The 26,397-nt window shown below is 48.6% G+C and overlaps 1 protein-coding gene across 5 annotated transcripts in view; it reads right to left on the bottom strand.

Annotated features, from left to right (window-relative positions):
* LOC119404956 (proton-coupled folate transporter) overlaps nucleotides 1-26,397 on the bottom strand; it is a 121,895-nt gene that overhangs the window by 49,778 nt on the left and 45,720 nt on the right. Inside the window, exons 1-2 of one of the 5 annotated variants that reach the window (XM_049419136.1) lie at nucleotides 22,434-22,724; nucleotides 2,045-2,365 (exon numbers count right to left, since the gene is read on the bottom strand). The exons of 2 other annotated variants lie outside the window; for them this stretch is intronic. In XM_049419136.1, coding sequence (XP_049275093.1) covers nucleotides 2,045-2,323 — 279 coding nt within the window. In that variant the 5' untranslated portion in view covers nucleotides 2,324-2,365; nucleotides 22,434-22,724. Of the gene's footprint in view, nucleotides 1-2,044; nucleotides 2,366-9,048; nucleotides 9,115-22,433; nucleotides 22,725-26,397 lie in introns of those variants that run through there. 2 more of the 5 variants (XM_049419134.1, XM_049419135.1) reach the window with 2 other exon arrangements.

Here is a 26,397-nt window from a genome sequence, read left to right as displayed (position 1 = left end):
ATGCGCGTCGACAGTGCGAAGGTGAGCCTAATTAGAAAACAAGACCGTCAAGCAAGTTTACCAACACGGACACTGTAAGAATGGCGAAACCTCGCTCAAGAGCTGCTACTGCCGAAAAAGCCACGTATTTAGTTTCCTGCCTCTACTTAAGCATGAAGGGGAGGAGGGAGTTAAAAAGAACGAGAAAGAACACAGGAATGCACATAAATCAAGAGCACTAGAAAGGGGGAGCGTTTCTACCTTTTTGGCACTAAAGTATGATGTTTTCAAGTACTATAGACCATTTTACGTAAGACATATGGGCGCCGCCACCTTGGTTTTACTATTCTTGCACCCCGCGATGCGAATTTATAAGGTCCTGAAACGTCGAATGCACCTACCCAGCCGTTTTCATGCGTATCCGTCTACCGTAGCGCTGTTCGGTTGGTTGTTAAAGATACAAAACGGCAAGGAGCCCAATATGGCGGCACCGAAACCCGTCCCTAAGATTCTCTATAGAAGAAGCTCGCCCGACTGTCTGGTGTCACGAAATGTCAGGTCAGACTACCGGGACGTTAGCACGAGTAAATAGATCGATCATGCCACGGCATTATTCTCCAAAGTCACACGGAAATCTCTCCATCTTCGATGAGATCGAACCACACCGATAGCATACGCATGGCGTATCCCATCATGTGAAATGTTTTCACTGATCGGTTCCCGCATGGCCCGGTTATGTGCTAACTGAAACCGATGCTCTGATCCAAAAACAGCAACGTACCTTCATACCTTCATAGTCTAGCTTCCAACGAGAATAACCTGGAAGTTCCACAGCTGGAAAAAGTCAGTCATCGCAGCCGCCGTTTCTTTATCGCAGTTATTTTCACGTAGCATATAGTTGTCCGGTTGGCTGAAAGGATGCCTATCACTCCAGCGATGCATAACCACAGGCCCGTTATACGCCGTTCAAAAGCAATGTTATCCCGGAAAGCGAGCCGCTGCATCCATGCAGCTTGATTCCTGTGCAACTGAGCAAATTCAGCGCGTGACAGCAGATTGTAGATATGTCGCTTCACTTACTAACTCGTTAATTCACAAATTTACGCACGCACGCACGGCTTGTTTTTTACCAGTTGTCTTTTACTAGTTATATAGCAAAGATTGGAGTTAAAAAATAAACAGTGATGGGGGGGCGTCCAACGAGCTAAAACCAATATATGATTTGAAGCACGCCATACTAAGGAACTTCGGAACGAACGTGCACATAAATCAAAGTACACGGTTGCTCTCGTATTTTACTCCATCGAAATGCGACCGCCGTGGCCGGTAATCTACACAACGCCATTTACAGGCGCTCCGGCCGGCACGCCGGGTAACGGCTAAAGTCTAAAGACCGGCCGGAAACGAAAAACAAAGAGAACATTATCTCCTTCTTGCTCACTGTGTCCAGCGAACAGTTTTTTTAGTGCTTTTACTGTACTAGTTACGTTTGTAGAGTTACGCTTGCGCAATCATGCGGGCACGCGACGCCATCATACTTCAGCCTGTTCTTATTGAGGTCCCTCGTTACCTTAGTTATATATGCATGTACAGTGCTCGGCGATTGAAACTCGATACTCGGAGCGCGTGGCTGCTGGCAGTGAGAGTGACGGTGAGGGCAAGAGCATTCGTTACACATGGTGACCACATCCGGTAAACAGTCTTCTCTCTCCTTTCGCACAAGCGAGTGTGCTGAAAGATACGCAGGGAGGGGTATGACAAGGGGGCAATAAGACGCGTTTGGCTGATTTCCTGATAACACTGTCACAGTTACAACCTAACATACCGCAGCCGATAGAGGTAGCAACGTTTACTAACTTGTCACGTACGCAAGCAGTAACCTTTACTTACACTGACACGCTTAGTAACGACAATGTTTGCTACCTCTAAAGTATAAAACGTTAGTGAAAGGTAGTGAACGTGTCAAGGAGGTAGTAAATGCTGCAGCTACTACCCCTTTTTACTACCTTCTTTTTTTTAAGAGTGCACTCCATGCAGTTTTTGTGCGTTTGGTGGAAGTACGCACCTGGATGGGAGTCATGGTCATGAACCTCGAGAGGATGAACAGGGCGAGAAAGATCTCCAGCCTGACCAGCAGCACGGCGTCCACCACTCGGCGCCTCAGGGACGGTGGGCCGCCGCCGCTGATGTCTTCGACCCGCGTGGTATCCAGGATGCCCGAGTCCACGCTGGGCTCCATGAGGGACCCGGCCTGCTGACTGTCGCCTCCTGCGGAGTCACCGGATGCCTGGCTCTGGAAGGGCGAGGGCTGGGCTCCGACTCCGTTGCTCCCGTGCTGGCTCATTTCGAGTGTTGGAACGAAGACGACTCTCTCACGGCCTTCGACCTGCAAAGAACGACAGTGAACGGATGAACGAACTAACGAATGAATGAAATTCATTTACACGTAATCGTTTACGTTGCACAGAGGAGGTACACTAAGGGAAGTTAATAAATTGCACCGAGGGCCGAGGGTTAATTGGTGTATTCATGGGCGGTAGTGGCCAAGTACTGCACCAGGGTGGCCAATCCTTGCCTGGTGAGGGAGTGCATTACCGAATGTGATCACCGGTATGAGGCTGCACACCAGGCCTCTTCATGCAATTCCGTCAAGACGCGGACTTTTCTCCCTAATCCGGTGGGGAATTGGGCGGCAGCGGGATTCAAACCCCGGACCTCTCGCATGCGAGGCTGATGCTCTACCTCTACGCCATCGCTAAGAATATCAAACAGACTGGATTCGAGGAGTAGGCAAGCGCCCGAGGGGGAGCCAAAACGTGGCCGCAGCAAGCACAGTAACGGGTTGATTGGCCAAACATGGGAGAGGCCTTTGCCCTGCAGTGGGCGTAGTCATGCTGCTAATGATGGTGACGAGTAAATTGCACAACCTCGTCTTCGCTGTATAGTCTATTAAACTGCGTTGTAGTTAGTTTTAGTGATATGCTAGACCGCATTTTCTAGTCTATGGCCGATTTTATCTGACATTCATGGACCCCGACAACTTTAGCTTTCACCCGCGACTTCTCGGTTTTGCGTGTCGTAACGTCAAAATTAGCGAGGTCTCGAAACGTCGAATTCATCCGTACAGACGTTTTGATTCGTACTGGTCTATTGTACACAGTACCGTTCACTTAGTTGTTACAGATGCAAAACGGCAACGTTTATAGCCCAAGATGGCGGCACTTCCAACGCATTCGTAAAACTATCTATAAGTTCGCAAAATGCGACAACCTTGCTTCTTAGAATACCGAATATACTTTTTATGCCGCGTTGTACGCGATTACATCACCTGTTGGCAAACACTTGCGGACGCAAATTCAGCTCAAGCCCGCAGTCGTCCAGAACGAAAACTGTGCTCTCTTGACAACGTGCAGGCGTGGGGGACAAACTCCAAACAGCCGTCTTCGCTGAACGTGTTCAACGTGCACTCGGCAAGGCGAACCAAAAGCCTGGAAAGCGCCAGAGGCTGTTAGCTAACGGCGGCCATGCCGCTAATCCGAGAGTCAACAGGCAGCGCTCATCACATCTTATCGCCACCGATGCCCACGGCACAAAAAGCGAGTTCATCAAATGAAATACGAAGAAAACAAAAAGAAAAGGAACGACCTCTGTATCTGCGACTCTTGTTTGCTATAGCGGCGCAGGTCAGGTGCAGGCAGGCACGGTCATCAAGAAGTTTGTAAATGCGCGGCAATTTTTGCCTCTTTCCGCGGGTATCCTGACGTATACGGCGGCTTTGCACGCGGCACGGCAAGCGCGACATCACCGGCTCATCTTGCCGAGGTATACGCAAAGCCAAACTGCGTCGCACAATCGGGGAATACATTATATAATAATTGTTGGGGTCCCAAAACCACGATACGTTAATGAGAGACACCGTAGCGGAGGGCTCCGGAAATTGCGACCACTTGGGGTTCCTTATAACGTGCGTCTAAATCCAAGCACACGGGCCATAGCATATATTTGCCTTCATTGAAATGCGGTCTCCACGGTCGGGATTCGATCCCGGGACCTTTGGGTCAGCAGTCGAGCACCATAACCGCTACAAAAATAAGGGATCCAACAGGGGACATTACGTTATTCTCTTATAGTGCAGTGATTCAGTCTAACGGAGTACGTAACAATTTGCCACATTGAAAGAGCTCTACTCAAACAAGAACGCCAACTTAAAATGTTGTCGCATCCCTTACAATTCGACCGGACGCCTCTACAACGAACGCCACTGCAACGAAAGAACCCGTACAACGAAGGATACTCTGTACGCCCCGGCCTTACTTCGAGCATCACGGTGCGCCACCTTATAATAACGAAGTAACATGTATAACAAAGTGCATGAAGGCCTCGAATAGCTCTTGGTTTCTTCGTTATGAAGGCGTTTTACGATGTGTTTTTTTTTTCATTATTCGTGTGAAGTAATATACGTAGATTCCACGTGAAACTGCATACCCAACGCGCAACAAAAATACTGAAAAATGCAGTTTCCAGAATGAGTATGGAACGTACATATGGGCGAGGCAAACTCATGGGCTGCATGGGTCGGAAGCATCGTCTGCTCAATTTCACTTATGGGCAAAAAAATATTACTACGCATTTGAAAGTACACATTTAAGTCCCAAATCAACACATCCCTCACATGCTAGAAACACGTGTGCTTGGATTTAGGTGCACGTTAAAGAACACCCCAAGTAGTTGAAATTTCCGGTGTCCTCGACGACGGAGTCTCTCATAATCATCAATAGCGTAGCCAGAAATTTTTTTTCGGATGGGGTGAGTGGTGGAGGGGGTGGGGTTCAACCATGCTTTATGTTCGTGCATGTGTTTGTATGTGTGGCTGCAATATACACATGCAAAACTGCAAAACACATGCAAACATGCAAAAATTTCGGGGGGAGGGAATCGAACCCCTCAACCCCCATCTCCAGACAGCGTCAGTGTTAATCATATCGCAGTTTTGTGACGTAAAACCTCAGCTATTATTATTATTATTATACACATCTTACAAAGTGGTCAAGCAAAATTATGCAGACTATCGCCTATGAGTCAATAGTGTTGTGAACACACCTATAATTAAGTTTACGACCCCTCCAGCCCGCAGGGCTCTCTCGGAGCGACAAATCTACAGGCGCTCAAAGCGCCGCCAGAGAGCTCCACACGTCTCGATCCGAAGCCTCGGACGTGGATAACGTCATACTCCATAATCAGACATTGACAGTTTTTTTAGATGCAAAGCGGCGTTGGCTCTCACACGAAAGAAGCCATTCCACGCATTTTTTAGACAATAAAATATTAAAAGCTCAGCATTTCGATGCCAACTCAACGAGACAACTGTCCGTCCATCCGTCCCTCTGTCACGTAAGGCGATCATCGTATTGAAAAAAAAAGAGCAAAATGAATTTTCTTGACGCAATTGAAGTCAGACCTTCACGCTCCCAACGCAAATGCCTTACCCACTGAACTACACACTCACTTTCTTTTAACAGCGATGCTGTTTAAGCCGGCAGTAAGAACTTTGGTGTGTACAAATGCGTACAAAAAAAGTATCATCATGAACGGGTATGTGCCACAGAAATTGGGCCAATCCCACTACTCACCGCTGGTCCGCTAAAGATGAAGAAGGCAACAGACGGGCGGCAAACACCAATTAACATTTCTAGACAGACGTAACCAATGACTGAGAAAAGCTTTAATAAACCGTCGGGATTAATCCAGTGATAATCATCGCGGCCGCACGTTGCAGCTTTGCTGAAGCATCTGTACGGGGTGCTTCAGCGGCACGTACATCGAGAGAATACTAGGAAACGGGAAAGGCAACGGCGGCTGCGAGAAGGCCCCGAAGCGCTGGAAGCCCCACGCGAACGACGACGTGCCCCTAGATCTATGGGAGGTGCGAACGCTCGGTTTCTGCGCGAGTTTCTGTCTCTGGAGTTTGGACATCCGTGTCGCGTCTGTGACTGCCTGCGGCTTAACTCGAACCTCTCTGCACTGTGAAGCAACCTAGAAACAACCTAGCATCACCTGGCTAAAGCCTAGCAACAACCTCGAAGCAACCTAGCATCAGCTATAGCTAAAGTCTAGCAACAACCGAGAAGCAACCAGACTGGACTTAAGAATCGCCCAGCTTGGCTACACGTTTCAAGCTTTGCCATTTTCTCTTTATTGCGGGGCCACACCCAAGTATGCAGAACAAGAATATGCCTGAAGCGTGAGAATGGGTTGTACACACGGTGCAAAACAAATGTAAAAGGAGAATATGAAGGCTTCGTTGAATTTCGTGGCGGTGGAATTAAATCCATGTCTAGAACATGCTGTAAACCTGGCATGGAGGATTGTACACATCAGGGAAAATTCCCGACTTTGCGAAAGTTTCGACGCCAAACACGAGTTTCGATGGTCTGGTATTCGCCGTCCCAGGCACTCACGAACGCTATAAAAACGACGAAAGACGCCATGTATATGCCGCCCAGTAACGCACGGGGTATAAGGCTGCAACCTGAAATAACACACTAGGCTTACGTATCAGTCGGACATCTTCCAAACCTGCCGCGGGGGTCTAGCGGTGATGGTGCTGACTGCTGACCCGAAGGTCGCAATTCGAATCCCGGCTGTGACGGCCGCATTTCGATGAAGGCGAAATGCTAGAGGCCCGTCTACTTGGATTTAGGCGCACGTTGAAGATCCCCAGATGGTCAAAATTTGCGGAGCCCTCCACTACGGCGTCCCACATAATCATATCCTGGTATTGTGACGTAAGACCACAGAACACCTATCGAACCATCTAGTAAAACCTCAGTAATTCTCGCATTATTAGACAACTTCCACAGAAGATTCTTTTTGGATTTCTCGCCGCATTTCGATGGAAGCGAAATGCTAGAGGCCAGTCTACTTGGATTTAGGTGCACGTTGAAGATCACCAGATGGTCAAAATTTGCGGCGCCCTCCCCTACGGCGTCCCACATAATCATATCCTGGTATTGTGACGTAATACCACAGTACACCTATAGAATCATCTAGTAAGACATCAGGTATTTCATTATTAGACAACTTCCACAGAAGATTCTTCTCGGGTTTCTGTTCTTCCTTCCTTATGCGGGAGAAGTTCATGCTTAAAATTGACGCATATAGAGAAACCAGCAGAAAAGCGTATAGTCTTCCGTCACCACCCAAGAGGCACGCCGCAGACTTCATATTCTGTAACCCGCTAAGATGCGCCAAGTGAGGGGTGCGCAGGATCAAATTCATTTCATTTGCTTAAATTAAATTTCGCGCGAGAAAATTGCCAGAAATTTTCATACAAACGTTGCCTTAAACTTTTATGTAAGCATGCCGTATTTTCAAAAAAAGAAGAAAGACTGGCATTCATCTCACATGAACTATGCTCTACATTCGACACAGTTTCAAACGCTCGAATTCTTTTTTTTATTTTTTTAAACAAAGTTTTGCGTTTTCACTGCTGCAATTCCTCCCGATTACTACGAAGGCTCGCTGTATCTCAAGTGCTACTCGGCCCCTAAGCATACAAGTTTCCCAATATACACCATTCAGCAAGTTGCCTGCCGCTCACGATCGACGACGTTCGAAACTAATTCTAAACAATGTAGACTCAGAAAACGATTATAAAAGTCTTCTTGCGTAGTCTAAAGACTGTCTGTAGACTTTGCCAACCCCCGCTGTCGGAAAATAAGAGTGCAAACTCGGCCTTGGTTCGAAACACTGCTGGTAAAACGCAACAAACACACGGACAGAGAGAGACGAGAACACATGCGCGTGTATCATCTACTTATGCGCGTGTGTTCGCGGCGCTTTAGTGATAACAGGCTGTGGGAGGATTATGGACCCGAACAGACCAAAGGACATGATTATGAGAAAACGAAGTGGTGTAGAGAAAGTCTATGGAATGTGCATAGATTTCATTAATTTGTATCTATAAGATGATGTACATACGCTGCCTTATTAATCGCCGTTGAGTATCTGTACGTGTTACAAATCTAATAATAATATCTGGGGTTTCACGTCCCAGAACCACGATATGATTATGAGGGACGCCGGGCTCCGGAAATTTGGACCATCTGGTGTTCTTCAACGTGTGCCGACATCGCACAGTACACAGGTCTCTACCATTTCGCCTCCACCGAAATGCATCCGCCGCGGCCGAGATCGAACCCGCGACCTTCGGGTCAGCGGCCAAGCACCGTAACCGCTGATCCATCGTGGCGGACTACGTGTCACAAACCAAGTTCGACTCATCATTGTTTCATCAAGAACACGATGGCCTATACTTCGACGGAAGGAAGGGGGGTTTTGGAGGGGGCCTCTAACCTGTATTTTTTCAATCCAGAGCAGCTTTCAAGATTTCCTCCACGGTACCGAAATGAAATGAACGAAACGGCACGCATTATTGAAGCACATAGATTCAAGAACGATTTCCATACGTTCGTTCGAATGCTTTCCTGTACATAGTAAATTATTTTCCGTGAATATCAGCGGACCTGTACACCTTAAACGATTCTCTTAACAGCCGCTTAATTCCCTTCTCATTTCTGTCAGCTACTGCGCCACTCAGAACAAAGGTCGATTTTTAAGATTCCTTAACTATGAACAAACTCACCCAAGCATCCGTTTTAGCTAAGTCGATTCTCAAGTACAATCCGGTACATCGACTGCTGATTGACCCTACAGCGAACAACGAGCACCTTAGCGACGACGGCGACAACAATGACGAAGGGTGCAACAACGACAAATGCGACGACAACAAGGTATGACACGACGGGCGTCGAAGACCCGCGCGACCGTTCGACGTGTGGGGAACACGTGGAACCTTTTGTTAGATCCTTCTGTTACGGCCACGTCCTCCAAACAAGAAAACAGTCACGATGACCCCCCCCCCCCCCCCCCCCCCCAACAAAGGCTACGAAATGGGTCGATCGGTGGATAATTAAAGCATACGTGTCTGTTAATAGACACCGAGCATAACGTGCACACCTCGCGGTGGCCCACAAACTCGGCAGAGGAATGGAAGCGAACGGAACTCACCGTGTCCTTGTTCAATGCTGGCGCGTTCCACTCTGGCTCTCCCCTCTGCATAACCAGTCAGGCGGCTATATTTCGGAAGGTTCAAAAGCCGCTTCCTGTGACGCCGCGGAAATTGGCAGTCTCAGATAGGAGCGGAACAACCCCCCAAGATCGGATCCCCTTCCTCCTCTCCGTTTTACGACCGCGCGAAAGACGCACGTTGGCGCGCTGGCGTTAATTCTTGTACTCGACTCGCCAGGCACCCGCGTCGAAACGCAATAAAAACCACGGACGCGGCAAACAACGTGTGCCGGAGAAACTAATCGGTACACACGCGAGGGCTAAAAGCGGTGGATAGCAGCAGGGGCGAGATGCATGGGGCTGATAACGGCCGCGAAGATATCGACAGCCGGCCGCGTGTTCCTGCTGATTGCAGCTCCGGTCGAGGCGCGTGAAGCTAAGAGCGCCGATGTGTTGATGGGCAGGGCAACTAAAGAGCACGTGGTGTAGGTTGTCGGCAAGCGGGTACACGCGACTGTTTCTGAACCTTCGGACGTAAGACAGTTTTAAAAAAGGGTTCGTAGCGTAAGCGTTGCCTATGTACTACGTGCTATTCGGAAATTTTAAAATAGTGTACGCAGAGACATCGCTCTTGCCCGCCGTGGTGTTCTATAGCGGTTATAATGCTCGACTGCTGACCCGAAGGTCGCGGGATTGAATACCGGCCACGCCGGCCGCATTTCGATGGAGGCAATAGGCTGGAAGCCCATGGGCTTAGATTTAGGCGCACGTTAAAGCACCTCAGGTGATAAATTTTCCGAGCCTTCCATGCGGCGTGATTCTAAGAGACGCCGGGGCTAAGGTGCTCGGCTGTTGACCCGAAGGTTGCGGGTTCGTTCCGCGGCGGTCGCATTTCGGTGGAGGCGAAATAGTAGAGGCCCGCGTAATGTGCGATGTCAGTGCACGTTTAAGAACACCAGATGGTCGAAATTTCCGGAGTCCTCCACTACGGCGCCCCTCACAATATCCGGGGTTTTACGTGACAAAACAACGATATGATTATGAGGCACGCCGTAGTGGAGGGCTCCGGAAATTTTGACCATCTGGTGCTCTTTAATTATTATTATTATTATTATTATTATTATTATTATTATTATTATTATTATTATTATTATTATTATTATTATTATTATTATTATTATTATTATTATTATTATTATTATTATTATTATTTATTAGAATCCTATCGTGGTTTTCGGGCGTACCCCCCCCCCTACAGAATCAGAGAGCATTCGTTAGGTACGATACGTTTAGTAACCGTTAACGTGTATACCCAAAAGGATAGCTTGTGACGCATGCGCAATGGCGACGAACTCTAAAGCAAAGCTTTGTGAACCCTATTCTAAAACTTCCACTTTCCAATTTTCGGGCCAATCAATGAAACTGGCAAACTAGCGACACTTACGCAACACCAATCAGAACAGGTCTTTCCCTTTCGTTCAGACTTTGGCGGTGGTATGACCTCATACGTGACGTGTATACTTAAAGCACGTGATTCTCCCGCGTGTGACGTCATCCGGAACTTCTGCTATTGCGCTCTTTAGGATATGGAAACGTGACACACACGCACACGCACATCCTCTGATTCAAAGATGCGTTATCGCGACGCAATACTCGCTCCTTATGGATGGACAAAGGAAACGACAACGTCGCCGAGACTGTAGGCATTCGATGGAAACTGTGAAGGACCTCTCTTATGTTTTCTGCTCGGCAGAAAGAAAGACAGAGAGCGAGTCTGTCAAAAGCATTAGTTGCAGCATCGTGACAGCATTTAGCTTGTTAGAGCATGTTCATGTTGGCAGTTCAAAGTGTAGAGAGTAGATAGCCTTGGAGCTTATGTAACAATCAAGTGAAGTTATTTATCTTTCATGTGAATTTAGGCAGTACAGTAGCGTTCATAGCTCACATTACCAGGCTTTCTCCAAAGACAAACACTGCCGGCTCTGGCTTTTCAACGTACTGCAGCGTTCTTTGTTCTTTTTTTCGTACTACGCAGGCTATTGTAAAATATTGCCTGCGAGGGATGGCGCAATATGTGGTCCTTCACCGGCATTACTTCAAGAGGAGGACGTTATTTGCGCGAGCGAGCTATAGCCACATAATTTACTCAGTGTCGAAAATTTTCTAATTCATCTTCTATTTAATTTGTTTACGGCACACGTTACAATTAACCAATTCACAAGGCGTATTCACAAGGCGCACACACTTCGAACAAATTTTCAAAGCGACATTAACTTAGATATGTTTATCCCCAAAACGGATGGACGTTCCACTCACTCGTGTGTGTGGAACGCGGCCGGTACTTGGTCGTATATATAGTTCGCGGTAGCCGTGGAGCGAGCGTAGCCCCGAATGACTGAATGGCCGCTTGCAAGATTCATACAGCTCTTTTCTGACAAAATATAAGGCGTTTTAGTTTAGTGTGTCACCTATTTATAACAAATGCCCTGATATTATTCAGTTAAAGAAGAGGAAATCGCGAGCTCAAGCGACCCGCCGCGTATAATGTTATCGGTTTCATGCACTACAAAAACACCGACGGATATTGTATACAAGCGAAAAAGCGCGAGTTTCGACAGAAGACAGACATGTCTAACATTTCACTAACCTGCGTGGCCACAGAAAACTTCGCGGAGCTGAAATGTGTACGCTGTGTGACATCATTGGCAGCACGACTTGCTCAGGGTGCTTCACCACGTATTTTCACGAAAAGTTCGCGTCTCGCACGAAAGAATCAAATTTATCTTGTCACGGACATCCCGGTTTGTTCACGGATTCACGCAAAATGCAAACTCGTAGTCTTTCCAATCAACGCGTCGACAATCGGGCTAGCACAGTTGAACTAGGGAGCGGCTGCCGGTGTGTCGTCTGCTAATATTCCTCCTGACATCCGCTTGGTGGCGTGACAGTCTATGAGCAAGGCGGGACTAGGCGGGACAGGTGGGCAAGGCAGGCAAGGCGCTTGTTCCGATACGCCAGCCTGACTGGAATAAGGACACAGTGGACTGCACGGGTGTACACCCTGCGCCGAAAGTTTGGTTTCTTCGCGAAACCCGCGAAGGCAAGCAGGGAGTGCGGATGGGCCCGTGCCGTTCAAGAACAGGTACGGGAGGGAGAGAACGAGCAGTGGCGGAAGACGTTGCGTTCCAAGGCAACCTTGACGGTGTATCGAAGTTACAAGAACGAAATAGAAAAAGAGCGCATGTACGACAACAATGGTGGTAGTGGCCTTCCATTCAAAGCGCGGGCTGGGGCACTACGAACGCTTGTGTACCGTCGCCGATTCGCAGAGAATACCGACGACACGAGGGCGAGGTGCCGGGTGTGCGAGCAGGAAGAAACTATCCCCCACCTAGTGCTACGATAGGGCCCACGCCAGCAAGAGGGCACCACACTCGTCGAGGCACTGGGGTTTGTATACACAAATGACCCGGGGCCACCCGCAGGCGATGGAGCGGCTGGTGCAGTGAACCATGCGGCAGTACGCACCACCAAAACAAGGCTGGTGCAGTGGTGGCGCGCGACGCTGCGGTAGTTTTTTACGTGGACAAAAATTGAAGGCGTGCAGACTAACTATACGAACTGGTACTGGGTGTGTACGCCTCTGAAGTGTTTTAGTTTATTTACTCCTTAGGTTTTTATTATTTTTGTATTTTTTGTTCTCTGGCTAGGGCAATTTAATCTTGCCCGCCCGATACAAAGGGATCAGCCTCAAATCACCATCATCATCATCATCATCATTGCGAATAGTAATCTGTCGCTCGAATATGCCGACTTATAATATGCCGATCATTGCGCCAGAGCGTCAATTTCGTTGTTCGGCAGATCCCACAATACGTGGGGATCCGTATTTGCATCCATCGCGATTTTTCGCTCACGGACAACGCAGATTTCTTGCGCCCAACGACGCCGACACATTGGAATTTCTGCGACACAGACTATTTAACGCTATGACGTTAAAAAATGAAATACGCAAAAGTAGACAGGTAATTTTATGGAGACATCGTCCAGCAACCATGAAATACGTATTATTCCAAGTGCTACGAATCAAATCAGAAAACAGATGGCCGCCAGCAAATGCAGCTAAGACGTGTAGCCCGTTGAGCTCGTAGAGGGCGACAGCAGGCCGGTGGGTGTCGCAGATGTCGAGGTGCTGTAAGCGGTTCCCGGAACCCGGTACATAGTCGTGCGTGTATAGGACGTCGACTGGGGCATCTGGGACGACAACTGGCGCCATGCTCCAATCTCATTGGCCAGCTGCGTCTCGACCTGTATCAGGCGTCTGATTTTGTCCTCCGCCTGGATGAGGCTGTCGAAGTACGCCTTGTCAAGCGTTCAAGGTGTCAAGCGTTCGGTACTGGGCCAGCTCGTTGGCCATCTGGCTCTCGAGGTTGATCAACTGCCACAGTTTGTTTTCGGCTTCGAACACGTTCTGCATGGCGTTCTCCCCCAGCAGTCCACCTTGTTGGATCGCCTTGCGAGCCATAATGACCTCGTTGGAGGCTTGGATCACCCTCTGCACCAGCTCACGGATCCGATTTGCCACTTGCATGGTGTGCGAGTCATTCTGGTTCGCCCTGGACGGTGAGCCTTCCCTTATGGCACGGACACTTCGACAGAGCCAGCCCCAAAGAGAAGGACCGTCATCGCAGCCGCTAGTGCGACGCCTACCCCTAGATCTCTGCCTCTGGCGGCGAGGTGGTGGGTCGTCGGATTCTGACAAGTCATCGTATTCGTCGAACTCGTCGTCGTAAGACTCGTAAGAGTCGTCGTCGTAACGCTCCTGACCCTGCCGCACTGCACCCTGGGCGTAGTCGGACGACAAGGAACTGAGGGAATTGAGGATGTCATCGACTGAGTCGGCGATTCTCTGCAGGCTCTCTTCGCAGCTTTTGGCGAAGCGCTTGTCACTCGACGAGCTCTGCTTCAGCTCAACAGCTTGCACGTGAATCTGCGGCGATGGAGGCGGCGGCGGTTCTGGTGCCTTCTGCACAGGCTGCGGAGGCACAGGTTGCGGAGGCTGTGTCGGCTGTAAGGGCTCGGCTGGTGGCGGCTGTGCTATTTCTGTTTGCACGCCTTGCTCGGGCCGGTTAACGATGATGGTTGTCTGGGAGAGCATCCGGGGCTTGCTCGGTGGAGGATCGAACGGAAGATCGAGTGATAGCTCGTCCTCCTCGTCATCTGGCTCCTCCTCCTCTGCTTCGACGCCCACGTCGCTGACCTCTCGAAGGAAACTCAGGTCCGCTCGTGCGATTATGTCGAATTCCAGAGGCAAGCAAGGAGGCGGCGTGAAGCATTGCGACTGTAGGACGGAATAAGTAGGCGCAGGAAAAGGTGGTTGCTGGCAGTACACATCTTCTTCAGGCGGCATCATCTCTTCGTGGTAGTGCGGCACATTGTCCGTGATCAACTCGATATGCTGCTCGAAATGAATGCAACGTGGTCCGATATCTGGCAGGGGCCCGTAATCTGCGATTGCATCACGGGGAGGTCCAGCCATGCTCATCCTGTCAGGTGCCCTCGTTTCAGAGCGAGGCCTCTCCCAGATGACTTCGGGGCGGGACTCTTGTGGCCCTGGGCACAGGTCGGTAGTCCTCGTGCACCCACCCCGAGCATCAAACCGAGATATCGAGGCGGTCACCACGTGCGTATTAGGTTCACTGTACTCAGGCAGCTCCACGACTATCTTTTTCGGCTCTTTAGAAGGCTTCCCTTTCATGCCTTTCTTTTCCTTAACATCGACCGCAGCACCGCCTTCTTTTCTCACATCAAACTTTTCCCGTTCATATTTTTCTGGTCGAATGTCGGACACTATTTCTGACGTCAGGTCCGCTTTACTTCCAAGTATTTCGTCTATAACTTTAATCTGCAGTCGGTTTATTTTACGAAGGCGGTTCTTCACTTCTTCGGCCATGCTTGTGCTTGAGCCAGGTGGGCAGTGGTTCTGCAATACACCCCTGGCTGATTCTAGCTGACTGAGTAGCTTGAGTTTTTTATCAATATCGGAGACTGGTGTTTCGGTATCTTTGTCGGTCCCTTCCTTTCTCACATCCGCCATTGAAGACTTGGATGGAGACCTGGACGGAAGCCTGGATGGAAAATGGCCAGGCTTTTGGTGAGACTGCGATGTGCTGTCAGCATTATAAAGAGGTGTGAATTGCTCCGCCTTGAGGGGTTTGTGTTCCTTTCCAAAGTGAGAGCCTTCAGTCACGGGGCCGATAACACCGTGCATTCCGGTTGTCATCATGCCTGTGGACGTGTCGAAGCGCTGCTGCATGGCGAGCGTGCGACTCGTGGATGCCGCTTGGGAAGCCATCATCGTCGCTCGCATTTGCTCCGAAGTCATGGCTAGAGGCATACCAGGGACATGCATGCCAAGCATCATCCGAGGCATCATGCCTGACATGACATGCATTCCGCACAAGGCTTGGGCATCACTGTGCTTCCGAGCTTCTTCATCTTCCTTCTTTTTCTTCTCTTCATCTTCCTTCTTTTTCCTCTCTTCATCTTCCTTCTTCTTCTCTTCCTTCCTGTTCTTCTCTTCTTCCTCTTCTTTCTTCTTTTTCTCCTCCTCCTCCTTCTTAGCTTGGTCCTCTTCTTTCCGCTTCTTAGCCAGCGCGGAGTCCCTCTCGCTATCTTCGAGCAGCGCTTCCTTTGGTCCGACAGCCTTGGCCAACGCCAATTCGTTCTCGCAGACCTTCTGAAACTTCTTCAATCCTTCACTCCTCAGCTTCGGGTTGTTCTCGCCGGCCAGCTGGTCGAAGTACTGGATCTTGAGGTCGATGTACTCCTTAAGCCTGTTTTTCGAGACGGTCCTGTTGGCCAGGTCGACTTCCTCGTCGCTCAGCTTGCGGAACATGTCGAAACTCTGGGCGCGTTCCTCGTCCTTGCCTGAGCCCATCATGCGATCCCACTCGGCCAGCTTCTTTGCCATCAGGTCTTCGAACATTTTCTTCTGCGGACTCTCGGGTGCTGGTGGTGGTGGCGGCGGAGGCGTCGGCAATGGCGGTGCAGCGGCGCCTGGCGGCGGGGTCGGCGCGCCGTGTCCTGGCGACGCCCGTCCGGGCATGCCCCGGCCTGGGCTACCGCGGCCACCCCGGCCAGGGCTGACGCCTCGCGGCGGTGGGCCTCGGGGAAACGGGCCCCGGCCAGGGGGCGGTCTTGGCGGCATCCTCGATCACGCGCTCATGCTGGACGACGGCTCATCATCTCGGCAACCCCGGCTCCTCACCAGCGAGGGTGGTACAGTGTTCTAGAACACTGCAGAGGGCGGTCAACCAAGCCAAGGGTAATGTCCATGATGCTTCGAGCTGGAAACTTCTCTCAAGGCTGTACCGAAAGCAAAAAAAAAAAAAACCTTTCAAAGGTTATTGTTTGCCTAGTTTCTGTCACTCACACCCACGGTGCGGGATCGGCCAAGAACTCTTCTATGAAAAGTAATAATGGGGTAATTTACGGAACAGATAAATTACAAATTAAAGAACCAATTTTAGGTGAACGATAGCATGTAGTTAAAAAATTTTTTATTACAACTGAAAAAAAACGAATTAGTTTAACGCATGTATAATATTGCGTGGCAGGATCGTAGAAACGCACCAGCCGTCAAAACGTCTGAATTGTGCAACGATCGACTTGGTGCTTAAAGGGGCCCTGCAACACTTTTCGAGCATGCTCAAAAAGCGCTGCCGATCGGTAGTCGAGGCTCCCGAGAACACGCGAGCCAAATATTATAGCGATGCGCACGGCCAGGAATTTACAATAAATTCTCAAAGTCAGCTGAAAATCGCTCCCTCTTCTCTCGACAAATGATGTATTAGTCCGCAAAATATGACGCGATTGTCGGCAGTTCCACCATTGGCTGATGTTATAATCACGATAACACCCTCATTATTACTTTCGTTGTTAATTTTGAGTTCGATAAGTAGATAATATGTATGTTTATATTCTGTTATCGCGTTAAAAACACCGAACAAACATTAATATTAGCACTTCCGGTCTCACCGACAGCTCGTCTGCTCGTAGTTGCGTGGTTCCGTTTTCTTCGCCATGCGCAGTGCCGAAAACGTGAATATTTCTGTGCTTTTTACCATCGCCGGTTGCCGTTGAGAGTGGCAGCCGTTCGAGTGTTGCCGCGTCAGCTGGGAACTGCATCGTCGGCACGTTCTCACGACCGACCGAGGCAGCCGTGCAGCATGTCTCCGATAGCAATGCTGGCGTCCGGTAATGGCGGCGCTTCGGCGTCGTCTGCCAGTGCCGTCTTACGAGGCGGTGTATCGGAGTATGGGCCGAAACCGATCTCAGCTGTCATTCGTTCCAAACGAGCGCGCAGGTTTGCTTCCATGGTTGGCAAAGCGATGAAAACACTACGGCGTTCGAGGTGCACACCCAACATTACCAAGCCGACGCGCAGTTTTCAAGCACGCGCGATACTCGGTGGGCTCCGCCGCTCGACGACGACCGCGCGGGCCGACCGGAAGTGGTGCCACAGACCACGTGGTTGCGCCGAGACGCCAGAGAGAAAAAAATGAAGAAAAAATTTCCGCCGGCGCTCTTGGGCGGAGCCTCGCTCGTCTGCGCTCCCCCCTCGACTCGCTGCCTAGCTCTCCGCGCGCTCGCGGCGTTGATTTGAGGGAGAAAGCTGCGGAACGTGATCTCTATAATTTGGTAATACCACTTAGACTTGACGGATTCGAAAAATTTTTGTGGCATATGACTCGTGAAGAGTCATACGTCAATAATGAGACTATTCCAATATAACTAAGAAAGGTGTTGCAGGGCCCCTTTAAAAGCTGCTAAACCTTTACATTGTGTACAGGTACGCGTGGCACATTGCGGACGCGTATATAGTGGGTATATCGCCAACTAGCAAAATGAATAATTATGACGTAGTGGGCACTTCGCAACTGCACTCGCAGTAGGCATTCTAAGATAGCTTGAAACGGCCAATGTTACGCGCACAAACATATCGTTCCTAGCGGCACGGTTGAAGGCGATGCGCACGGGGCCCGATTACGCTATCGCGTTCTACTCTTGAAAGCGAAGCTCAAGCGTCCCCCAAGTCCTTTTTTTTTTGTCCAAAGAAAAAGAAAACTCTATATAGTATATACTTAAAGGGACCGACAACCAATTTTTGTGGTGCCTGTTTTCTTCAGCGCAACGGAAAGCTTACCGGCCAGTCTGTCTAATCACGGAATGGTAACGCGGAAAACGCCGCAAAACGTGTATAATCATTTTTTTTTTATATGCGACGACTACGAAGTCGTATACGCACAACAGATGCTGCAAACACTGGGGGGGGGGGAGGGGGGACCTCGTAAGCAGCACAGAATAGAGCAGGGATGGATAATAATATACATACTCTAATTTTGAGCACTTATTACGGTGCGAATGCAAGCATCAAAATACGTACAGCAAAGTGAAGGACTCCATAACGCAGCTTCAAGGCACTTCCGCTAGGCTGCGCGGCATACCGTGTTTTTGTGACTTTGAAACGCGATTTAAAGATATAAATCCTACTCAGATCGCGCGAAAGAGATGCTTTCATTTGTCACTATAAACCATCTTCTTTTCATTTCCACCAGGATCTAATCACACGTTCTGGCCAGTAGTCGGTCCCTTTGACCTGAAGGACCTAATAATCAAGATTCCGTTTTGCCTTCGGACGAGACAGGACTCTCAGGAAACTTCTGTCATGCAGAGAAAGCACAAAGCAAATGTCGCCGCTTCGCAGCCAGCAAAACGTTGCCTTTATATTTCTGTATTTTTTATCTTCTGTACAACAACCAGCACCCAGTGGACATAGTCGGTTAGACGTCCGGAGATATTGTGTACCGCGATTTCGACGCACTGTGTGTTCTTTCTGGGCGTTGTCAGATTGTGCCACGTTGTCGAGTTCGCCATCGTTTCAGCTCCTACCGGCCCGCATGGCTACTACTGCGTCTCTGATTGGCCAAACATCGAGCGCGGTGGGTAAATGGCATCTTGATAGATAGATAGATAGATAGATAGATAGATAGATAGATAGATAGATAGATAGATAGATAGATAGATAGATAGATAGATAGATAGATAGATAGATAGATAGATAGACAGACAGACAGACAGATAGATAGATAGATAGATAGATAGATAGATAGATAGATAGATAGATAGATAGATAGATAGATAGATAGATAGATAGATAGATAGATAGATAGACAGACAGACAGACAGACAGACAGACAGACAGACAGACAGACAGACAGACAGACAGACAGACAGACAGACAGACAGACAGACAGACAGACAGACAGACAGACAGACAGACAGACAGAGTTTCCTACAATACTTACTAGAGGGAACTCTGGCGCTAGTGTCTATGGGAGCTCCAACGCATGACGCTTCACCCAGCATGGGAATGATGGGTAGTACACAAATTTGTCTAAACTTCGTTCTTTCGGCTCCGTTTGGCTCCGCGTCGGCTGCATCCACTTTGTCGCAAAACTAAATTCAGCAAAAGTCAGCAATTCCACTTCACCACTTTAACTTTTTTAGGCTAACCAAAACAAACCTGGTCACGAAGTTTACAACGGTCTATTCTTTCATCCGAAACGAACGCCAAAACACAGCAATAAACAAAGCCACAAGTACGTTTGAAGCCGCAAGCACGAAGACTAGGCAAATTTGTGTACCACCCATCATTCCCATGGTAGCTGAACGAAAGTGTTCTTAACACTATAGCTGAACGATCGCAGCGCCAGAGTCCCCTCTAGTTAATATTAGGAAACTCTATGGGCAGGCACGCAGGGCAGGGCAGGCAGGCAGGCAGGCAAATAGATAGATAGACTTGCGAAGGCGGGTGAAATACAGAGACGAGCTTCTGCACCGATTGTGGAAACGGTGGAAGAAGGAATATCTGCTTCTCCTGCGCTCCGCTCATCACTACCCGCCGTCGTCTTCATCCCAGCTGCGCGTTGGTGACTTAGTGATTGTTAAGGACGACAACGTGCCAGCGCTGCAATGGAAGCTCGGCAGAGTGGTCGAGGCGTTTCCAGGCCGGGACGGAATCGAGAGGTACTTCAAGATTGCATTCCCAAACGGTCAGCAAGTACGTCGCGCCGCTCAACGGTTGTACCCTTTGGAGGCAAGCGAGCACAGCGCGGCCCCGGGAGGATGTTGAGTTTACCGCGGCAAAACGTTGGCGGGAAACGCCATGCCGCGCACAAGACGCGCGAAGAAGCGGGCGTAAGGCGGGGCTGCTCGAGAGCACGCAATAAAGAAAGGAAGAAGTGTTCAACCAGGGCAATTCACGGGTGCCGGTCTCTTCTCTGTCGTTACACCCCTATGATGACCAAAGCACAGCGGTCACAGCGCGCTTTTGGCTTCTGTAATCGCCTCTGGCGCATGTAACACCCAAAAGCTTAGCCCTTGAGATTAGTTTCTGATAATTATGTGGAGCGATTTCTAGTTGACTCCTGGTGTTGGTCTCGAAGTCCTCGCATGCACAATGTACTTAGAGCACATGAATTACGGAGGCCATGCTTTTCTGTTATATATAATGTGTGTATGTGTGTGTGTGTGTGTGTGCGTGCGTGCGTGCATTACTGACAGTGTGCAGGGAAATGTGCGGGGATTTTTTTCGAAGTATGCAGGGAAAAATACCCGTAATAGGGAATTTTCATGTCTCGGAATGGAAATTCTTCAGCGTATACAGTACGGAACATCACTGGCGGCAGCAACGATGTGAGACCCCAATGTGGGGGCAATCTTCGACCTCATGCGAGCAGCGACGTAGCCGGAAATGTGTTTTCATGTGTGCGTGTATGCAAAATTGAAAATTTTCGGGGGAAGGGGGGCGGAGGAGTTGGATTCCCACCCACTCCCCCTGGCTGCGCCAGTGCATGCGAGGTCCACGCGTCCAGTGGTGAGTGCTGGCGCACTTTGTCACTGTCCCTTCTTACATACAATTTGCTGAGCAGTGGCACATTGCCGATTGAAGTCGCTGTGAAAGCAAGCGCGCATGACAGATAACTCGCAAACGCTTATGGGATGTAGACACTCAAATCTGCCATACTCACAACTGTAAAAAGATACCGCCTTTCTATTATTTCTCAGCATTTGTCCGTTCCCCTATTCTTAATCCTTGCATAGGCGTGCGCAGGGTTCCTCATTGGATTGGGGGGGGGGGGGGGGGTAGGCAAAGTTTTATCGCAGTTCCTGCCCACCGTTGGTGGAGTCCAAAACACAGCATGCTTCACAATGGATGCAAAGATGAACATGAATCAATGACAGTCGCTTCTCACGATGGCTTGCCTTTGGTCCGTGGCTTTCTGGGTGTAAAGATGGGAAACAAACAGTTCTTGGAATTCAAGATGAGGGTACTTCGGCCGCCATTATCCTCAAAAACCTGCGTAACCAGAATTGGTCTGACTGAGTGACGATATGGGGCAGACTTTGCGGACCCCCCCCCACCCCCACCCCCAACCTCACGTGCACGCCTATGGACATTACGCATACAAGTACTTTAAATAAGCATGAGGAAATGCACGTTCAATAGCGCGCACGATGATTATGTGGAAACGCCGAAGTTGGCAAAGAGCCTCGGCGCAGCAACACGGATCAAAAGCGACTAAATGTAGCAATCGCGTACGCTACCTCCCCGCTGTGACATACCTCGCGCTGAGTCAACGCAGGCTTGCTCACTAGGGTGACGTGAAACCCTCGCTTAGGCACTGCGACGTCAAATAAACGCTCCGCAGAGACAGGAATCCTTTTTCTCTTTTTCTTGTGTTCGCATGCCCGCAACTGAACCTAGTGCGTTGCTGTATTGCTAACTAACGGCTAAATCCATTTACTAGACGCGGAAGATTAGCTTTTTCCAAAGCCGGATGACAGCGAGATTAAGTTTGTGACAACCATAACGGAATTGACGTTGCTGCGGAAAATCCTCCACTTGCTCTCTAAACAAGTGCGCGAGGATGCGCAGCACATATTTTACAAGCTTTTAAAAATGCGATACCTCAAAACATGCACATACAAATGGGCAAGCTCAAACAAACCGAGCTTCGCTTCGAGTTTAAAAAGGGAGCACCGACAGGCTCGCAGTTCTTGAGGTTCTTCAGTTTATTCATCTATCTACCCGTTCCATGCAGAATGGAGAAAAAGTATGAAATAGCATCCCCCGAGAAGTTGGCAGGAACAACATCCGCACGTTGCTCCAGCTGCCTGCCTTTCTGCTTGTGTTTATATGCACCTCGTGTCATTTTATGCAACAATATAGGCAACCGCAGGAAATTTCTCGCTCAGCTTGGAGCAAGTATCCAATAGTAACGCACGGAAGGAAAGAAACTACGGAGAGGTGACCATACCTGCTGCGAAAGTTTCGCTCGAGCGCCGCGCCGACAGCCCAGCCAGCCGATAAGTGGCGAATCAGCTGATCACAGCGCCTCAGATTATGCTATCTTAAGTGACGCCCCGACCCGTCATCGGGTCACAAAGATACAGATACCTGCCAGGCTGTTCTCTCGATAGGCCCAGTTTCAAAACAATGAAGGTGCGACGGAGAGGTGGCCATTACGTAGGAGATCCTTGAAACTTAATTATGACGAGGCGGAGAGGAAAGCATTCCGGTTCTTGAGGATCGGGCTCGGAGCTGCGGAGACGCTTTATATAGAAACGGCTGCTGCGTTTGGACATCAGAGATTATTTTTCGAGGACTCTGAAGTACGAGGCGCCCGTTCGTCGGTTGGAAAAGTACTGAGACTTCGTACGAAAACAGTGTCACCTTGACTCGCCAAAATGTATTAAAAATACACGCAGGGGGCGGCCATGTTTGCTTACAATGTTGCTCAATTACCAGTTGTGAACTGCTTTTGTAAGCCAAAGTGCGCGCATTAATTCTAATAACTATAACTGTGCAATTGTACTAAATATAATTAGTATATATAACGTATCTTACGTCGTTGTAATTTAATGTTGTTTTGCATTTACAGCAAATCGAAGAAGCACTCAAGTATGACAACTATGAACTCAGTTTTTTTTTTTTTTTTGGCAGCAAAAATGTATGGCCTCTGAGATTTTAACATAAAAATACAGGAAGTGAAAAACTTATTTTAAAGCGAAATTTGCAGCATATAATTATCTAGTAATTTTTACTTTTAATACTTTTGCAAACAAAATATGAAAAACTATAAACAACAGAATGTTGTACGACAAAGTGGACTACGAATTATCGGCTATCTTCTGCAAGTTCTCAGTTTACGAACGAAGCGCGCGCAGTGTTTGTGACATTTGTGATTCATGTTTCCGTGGTTTCTGCAGGTATGTATTTTACACTTTCAGAGCTAGAAATGTCTGCCCTCATCAGCGGCTGCGCACGCATTGCCTCTTGGTACTCGTTTTCTTCAATTAAATCATGGCAGCGCTAGAAGTGCCGTCGCTTGCGCGTATGGACGAAATCATCGAAGTTTAGTTCTTCTACTGTTGCAAGTATAATGCCGGGAACACGCACTTCGCATAAAATGTAGCGACACGGATGTAGTACTTAGACTACTTGCGAAATCGAAGAAAACTTACGATTCGTCGAAATCTGCGCGTGCTGCTTAAAGGCATGTCGGATAGAGCAACCGTAGTTGTGTGTAGCACTAGTAGCAAGCAAGTCCCCGGCGCTCTTTAGGCGGGCGTTTCTTTCTCGGCGTTCTGGCGCTCAGTGTACTACGCGTACGCCCCCGCGCAGTTTGTATGTCACTGCATTCTTTAGTCACTCCGTGAATGCTCATGGAGCGGCAGGTTTTCTTACGTTGTAAGGCTCGTGGCAGTTCGTTACGTAGTACGTGTAAGGTCTACTTTCGACCCTCCATTTCGGATCGTATATGGCTTGGCTCTGCAGTAAAGTGATACGTTTCGCTTACAGTAGTAAACGAAGACACTTCGCGGCATCTCCAATGACACTTTCTGGTTCTGTTTAATCGAATCAATTCCTCTGAATTTTTTTTCTGTACTTTCGCCAACTCATGAGTGATTACCTATGTATTTCGTGACTACCTGTGGAATCTGAGAGGTCGCCTGTAGACTTGCTCAGCTCGCTAAAGCGTTCGCCCCCATCGCAGCGCAATGCTGCACCACATCTCAGATTGCACACAATAAATACTACGCGTGTAGTTTAGGTACCTTACGTTCCTGCGTTTTGAGCCTGCTCAAAAGTAACACGCTTCCGCACTTTCACGAAGGAACGAACTTACCTCGCACTTGTACTCGTGAAAGGCGCCGAGGCAAACCGCTGTGGTGCCTCGTGGGATACTTTAGATGTGTCTGCTCGCAATTCGACAACACCGTGAGTGTTTGCGGCTGGCACCGCCCTGGTGAGGCCCCGGTGTTTTGGCCAAAGTCCGCCGCCGCCAACTCACGTGACGCGCAAAGGCCGCGCAAGTAGCAGCCTAAACTTTGTATCGGGTAACGCTTTCAGATGCCTTGCCTTTCCAGCGTGGAACCCCGCATGATCGGGACACTGAAGCGGGCGTACGTGGGATTCTCAAGGAACGAGACAAATAATGTGTATATCTGGGAGGACGAAAGCTGTGCATACCCTCACTCCAAAATTTTTTAGCCAGATTTTTGCACCCTCCTAAATGATTCCGTTGCATCTCAAACAAATTACAAAATTATAAAAGTTACCATTGGCAAAATGGCTGACTTCAGTGTGGATTTAAGCTAATAGAAGCCAACTAATTTTCAGTGGACTGCATCATACGAAAATAAGTCCGACTGTCCGACTGAATTCAGAAAATAATTAATGTGGGCATTGCGTGTATATCTGGGAGGCTCAAAGAATATATTTGTGGACCCTCACTCCAAAATTAATTTGAGCTAGACTTTCAGAAACATATGCTTCAGGTGTTTCTACATTAAGTGGTGAAAAAATCCGTAAACAGTGAGTGGGTGCTCGAGCCAATGTTTCGACGAGTGGACTTGGTCTTCTTTAAGGCTGGAACTAGCTTTTTCAAGACTGGAACTGAAATCAGTTCCAGCCTTGAAGAAGACAAGTCCACTTGTCGAAACGTCGGCTCGAGCACCCACCCACTGTTTACGGATTTTTTCATCACAAGCTTCTATCCTCCCCCTCCTGCCGTTTTTTTGGATTTCCACATTAAGCATATTTCAAGTAAACATAAAACTTTATACTCAGCTGTAAACACTCGGGGTCTGACAAACATGTAGAACCGACAGTGACTATCTTTGGTCATGAAATTTCGTTCTGAAAATGCTTTGTTGCTTATACTAACGCCACTTTCTACGACCTCGTGTGTTGAACTCAAACATGTTTGTGCAGGTGAAAGACATTTCACAGCACCATGCAAGTATTAAATAAACACTCAAAGGTGACAAAACCTGCCTGTCAGATCAAAGAAAGAATGAATGAGCGCTGGTCTTTCTTTATACAAATCAAGGGTTGGGGCCACCGTTAATTATTGTTCTCAGCATTACACACCCTTTTCATAATCCGCAAGTGCGCTTCCCTGTGCTGCATATTTGCTCAACAAATGGTGGCACGTGTTGGGCTTCAAGTGGACACAAGGTCCTAGTTGCACGTGCTGAGGCTTGTCTATTGTGTGTTTTTATATCAAGAGAGCTTAGCCTTTCCATGTCATAGTGCAAGCAAATGGCGCTTCAACATGCTCTTTGCAGAAGTGACCAGCTACCATTAGTTGGGCTAACTGCGTCACCGGAAAGCTAGTTTCGCAATTATGAAATGGGTCTGTTGCAGCAGAACTGACAAAGAACAGCTGTGACTCAGCAACCTGATGCTAAAAGCTTGCAGAAAACAAAGCACTGATAACTTTGTACTTATTCTTGCGAGTTTATCTACTTGGAAGGAAGCTGCAGTAGAAAGTAAGATTTACATTGGCGTTGGTTTGTGCCCAGTAACTTTAAAATGGACAAATGGGGGAAAACAGCAGTAAGGATGATAAAGAAAAAAATAACATGCAAGGCAGTCTTTGTAATATTTTAGGCAAATCACTTCCCAGAGTGCAGCAGCTGCTTACCTTGGGTACTTTGCAGGCAGTCTCACCTGCTCAGTTATGTAAGGCAAAGATGCACAAGTTTCATGAGGTGAGAATGCGCTGACACTCGCTTATATTTGGTACATGTGTGCATTCTCCCTCATGTGCATCTTCTCAAGCTCTTGCCACTCCATAGCACTCACTAACACTAAAGAAACTAGAACATGTATGAGTTGTATCACTGATAAATCCAGACTTATGATGGGGAGAAAAAAAGCTGAGGCCTGGAACATTGCAACTACTAACGACACATAGGGGACGGTTTTTTTCC

Source organism: Rhipicephalus sanguineus, chromosome 9, assembly GCF_013339695.2.
Source record: "Rhipicephalus sanguineus isolate Rsan-2018 chromosome 9, BIME_Rsan_1.4, whole genome shotgun sequence".
In the NCBI taxonomy this organism is placed as follows: Eukaryota; Metazoa; Arthropoda; class Arachnida; order Ixodida; family Ixodidae; genus Rhipicephalus; species Rhipicephalus sanguineus.
Note: the sequence above shows the minus strand (reverse complement) of the source record. Positions and strands in the feature narration are given on the sequence as shown.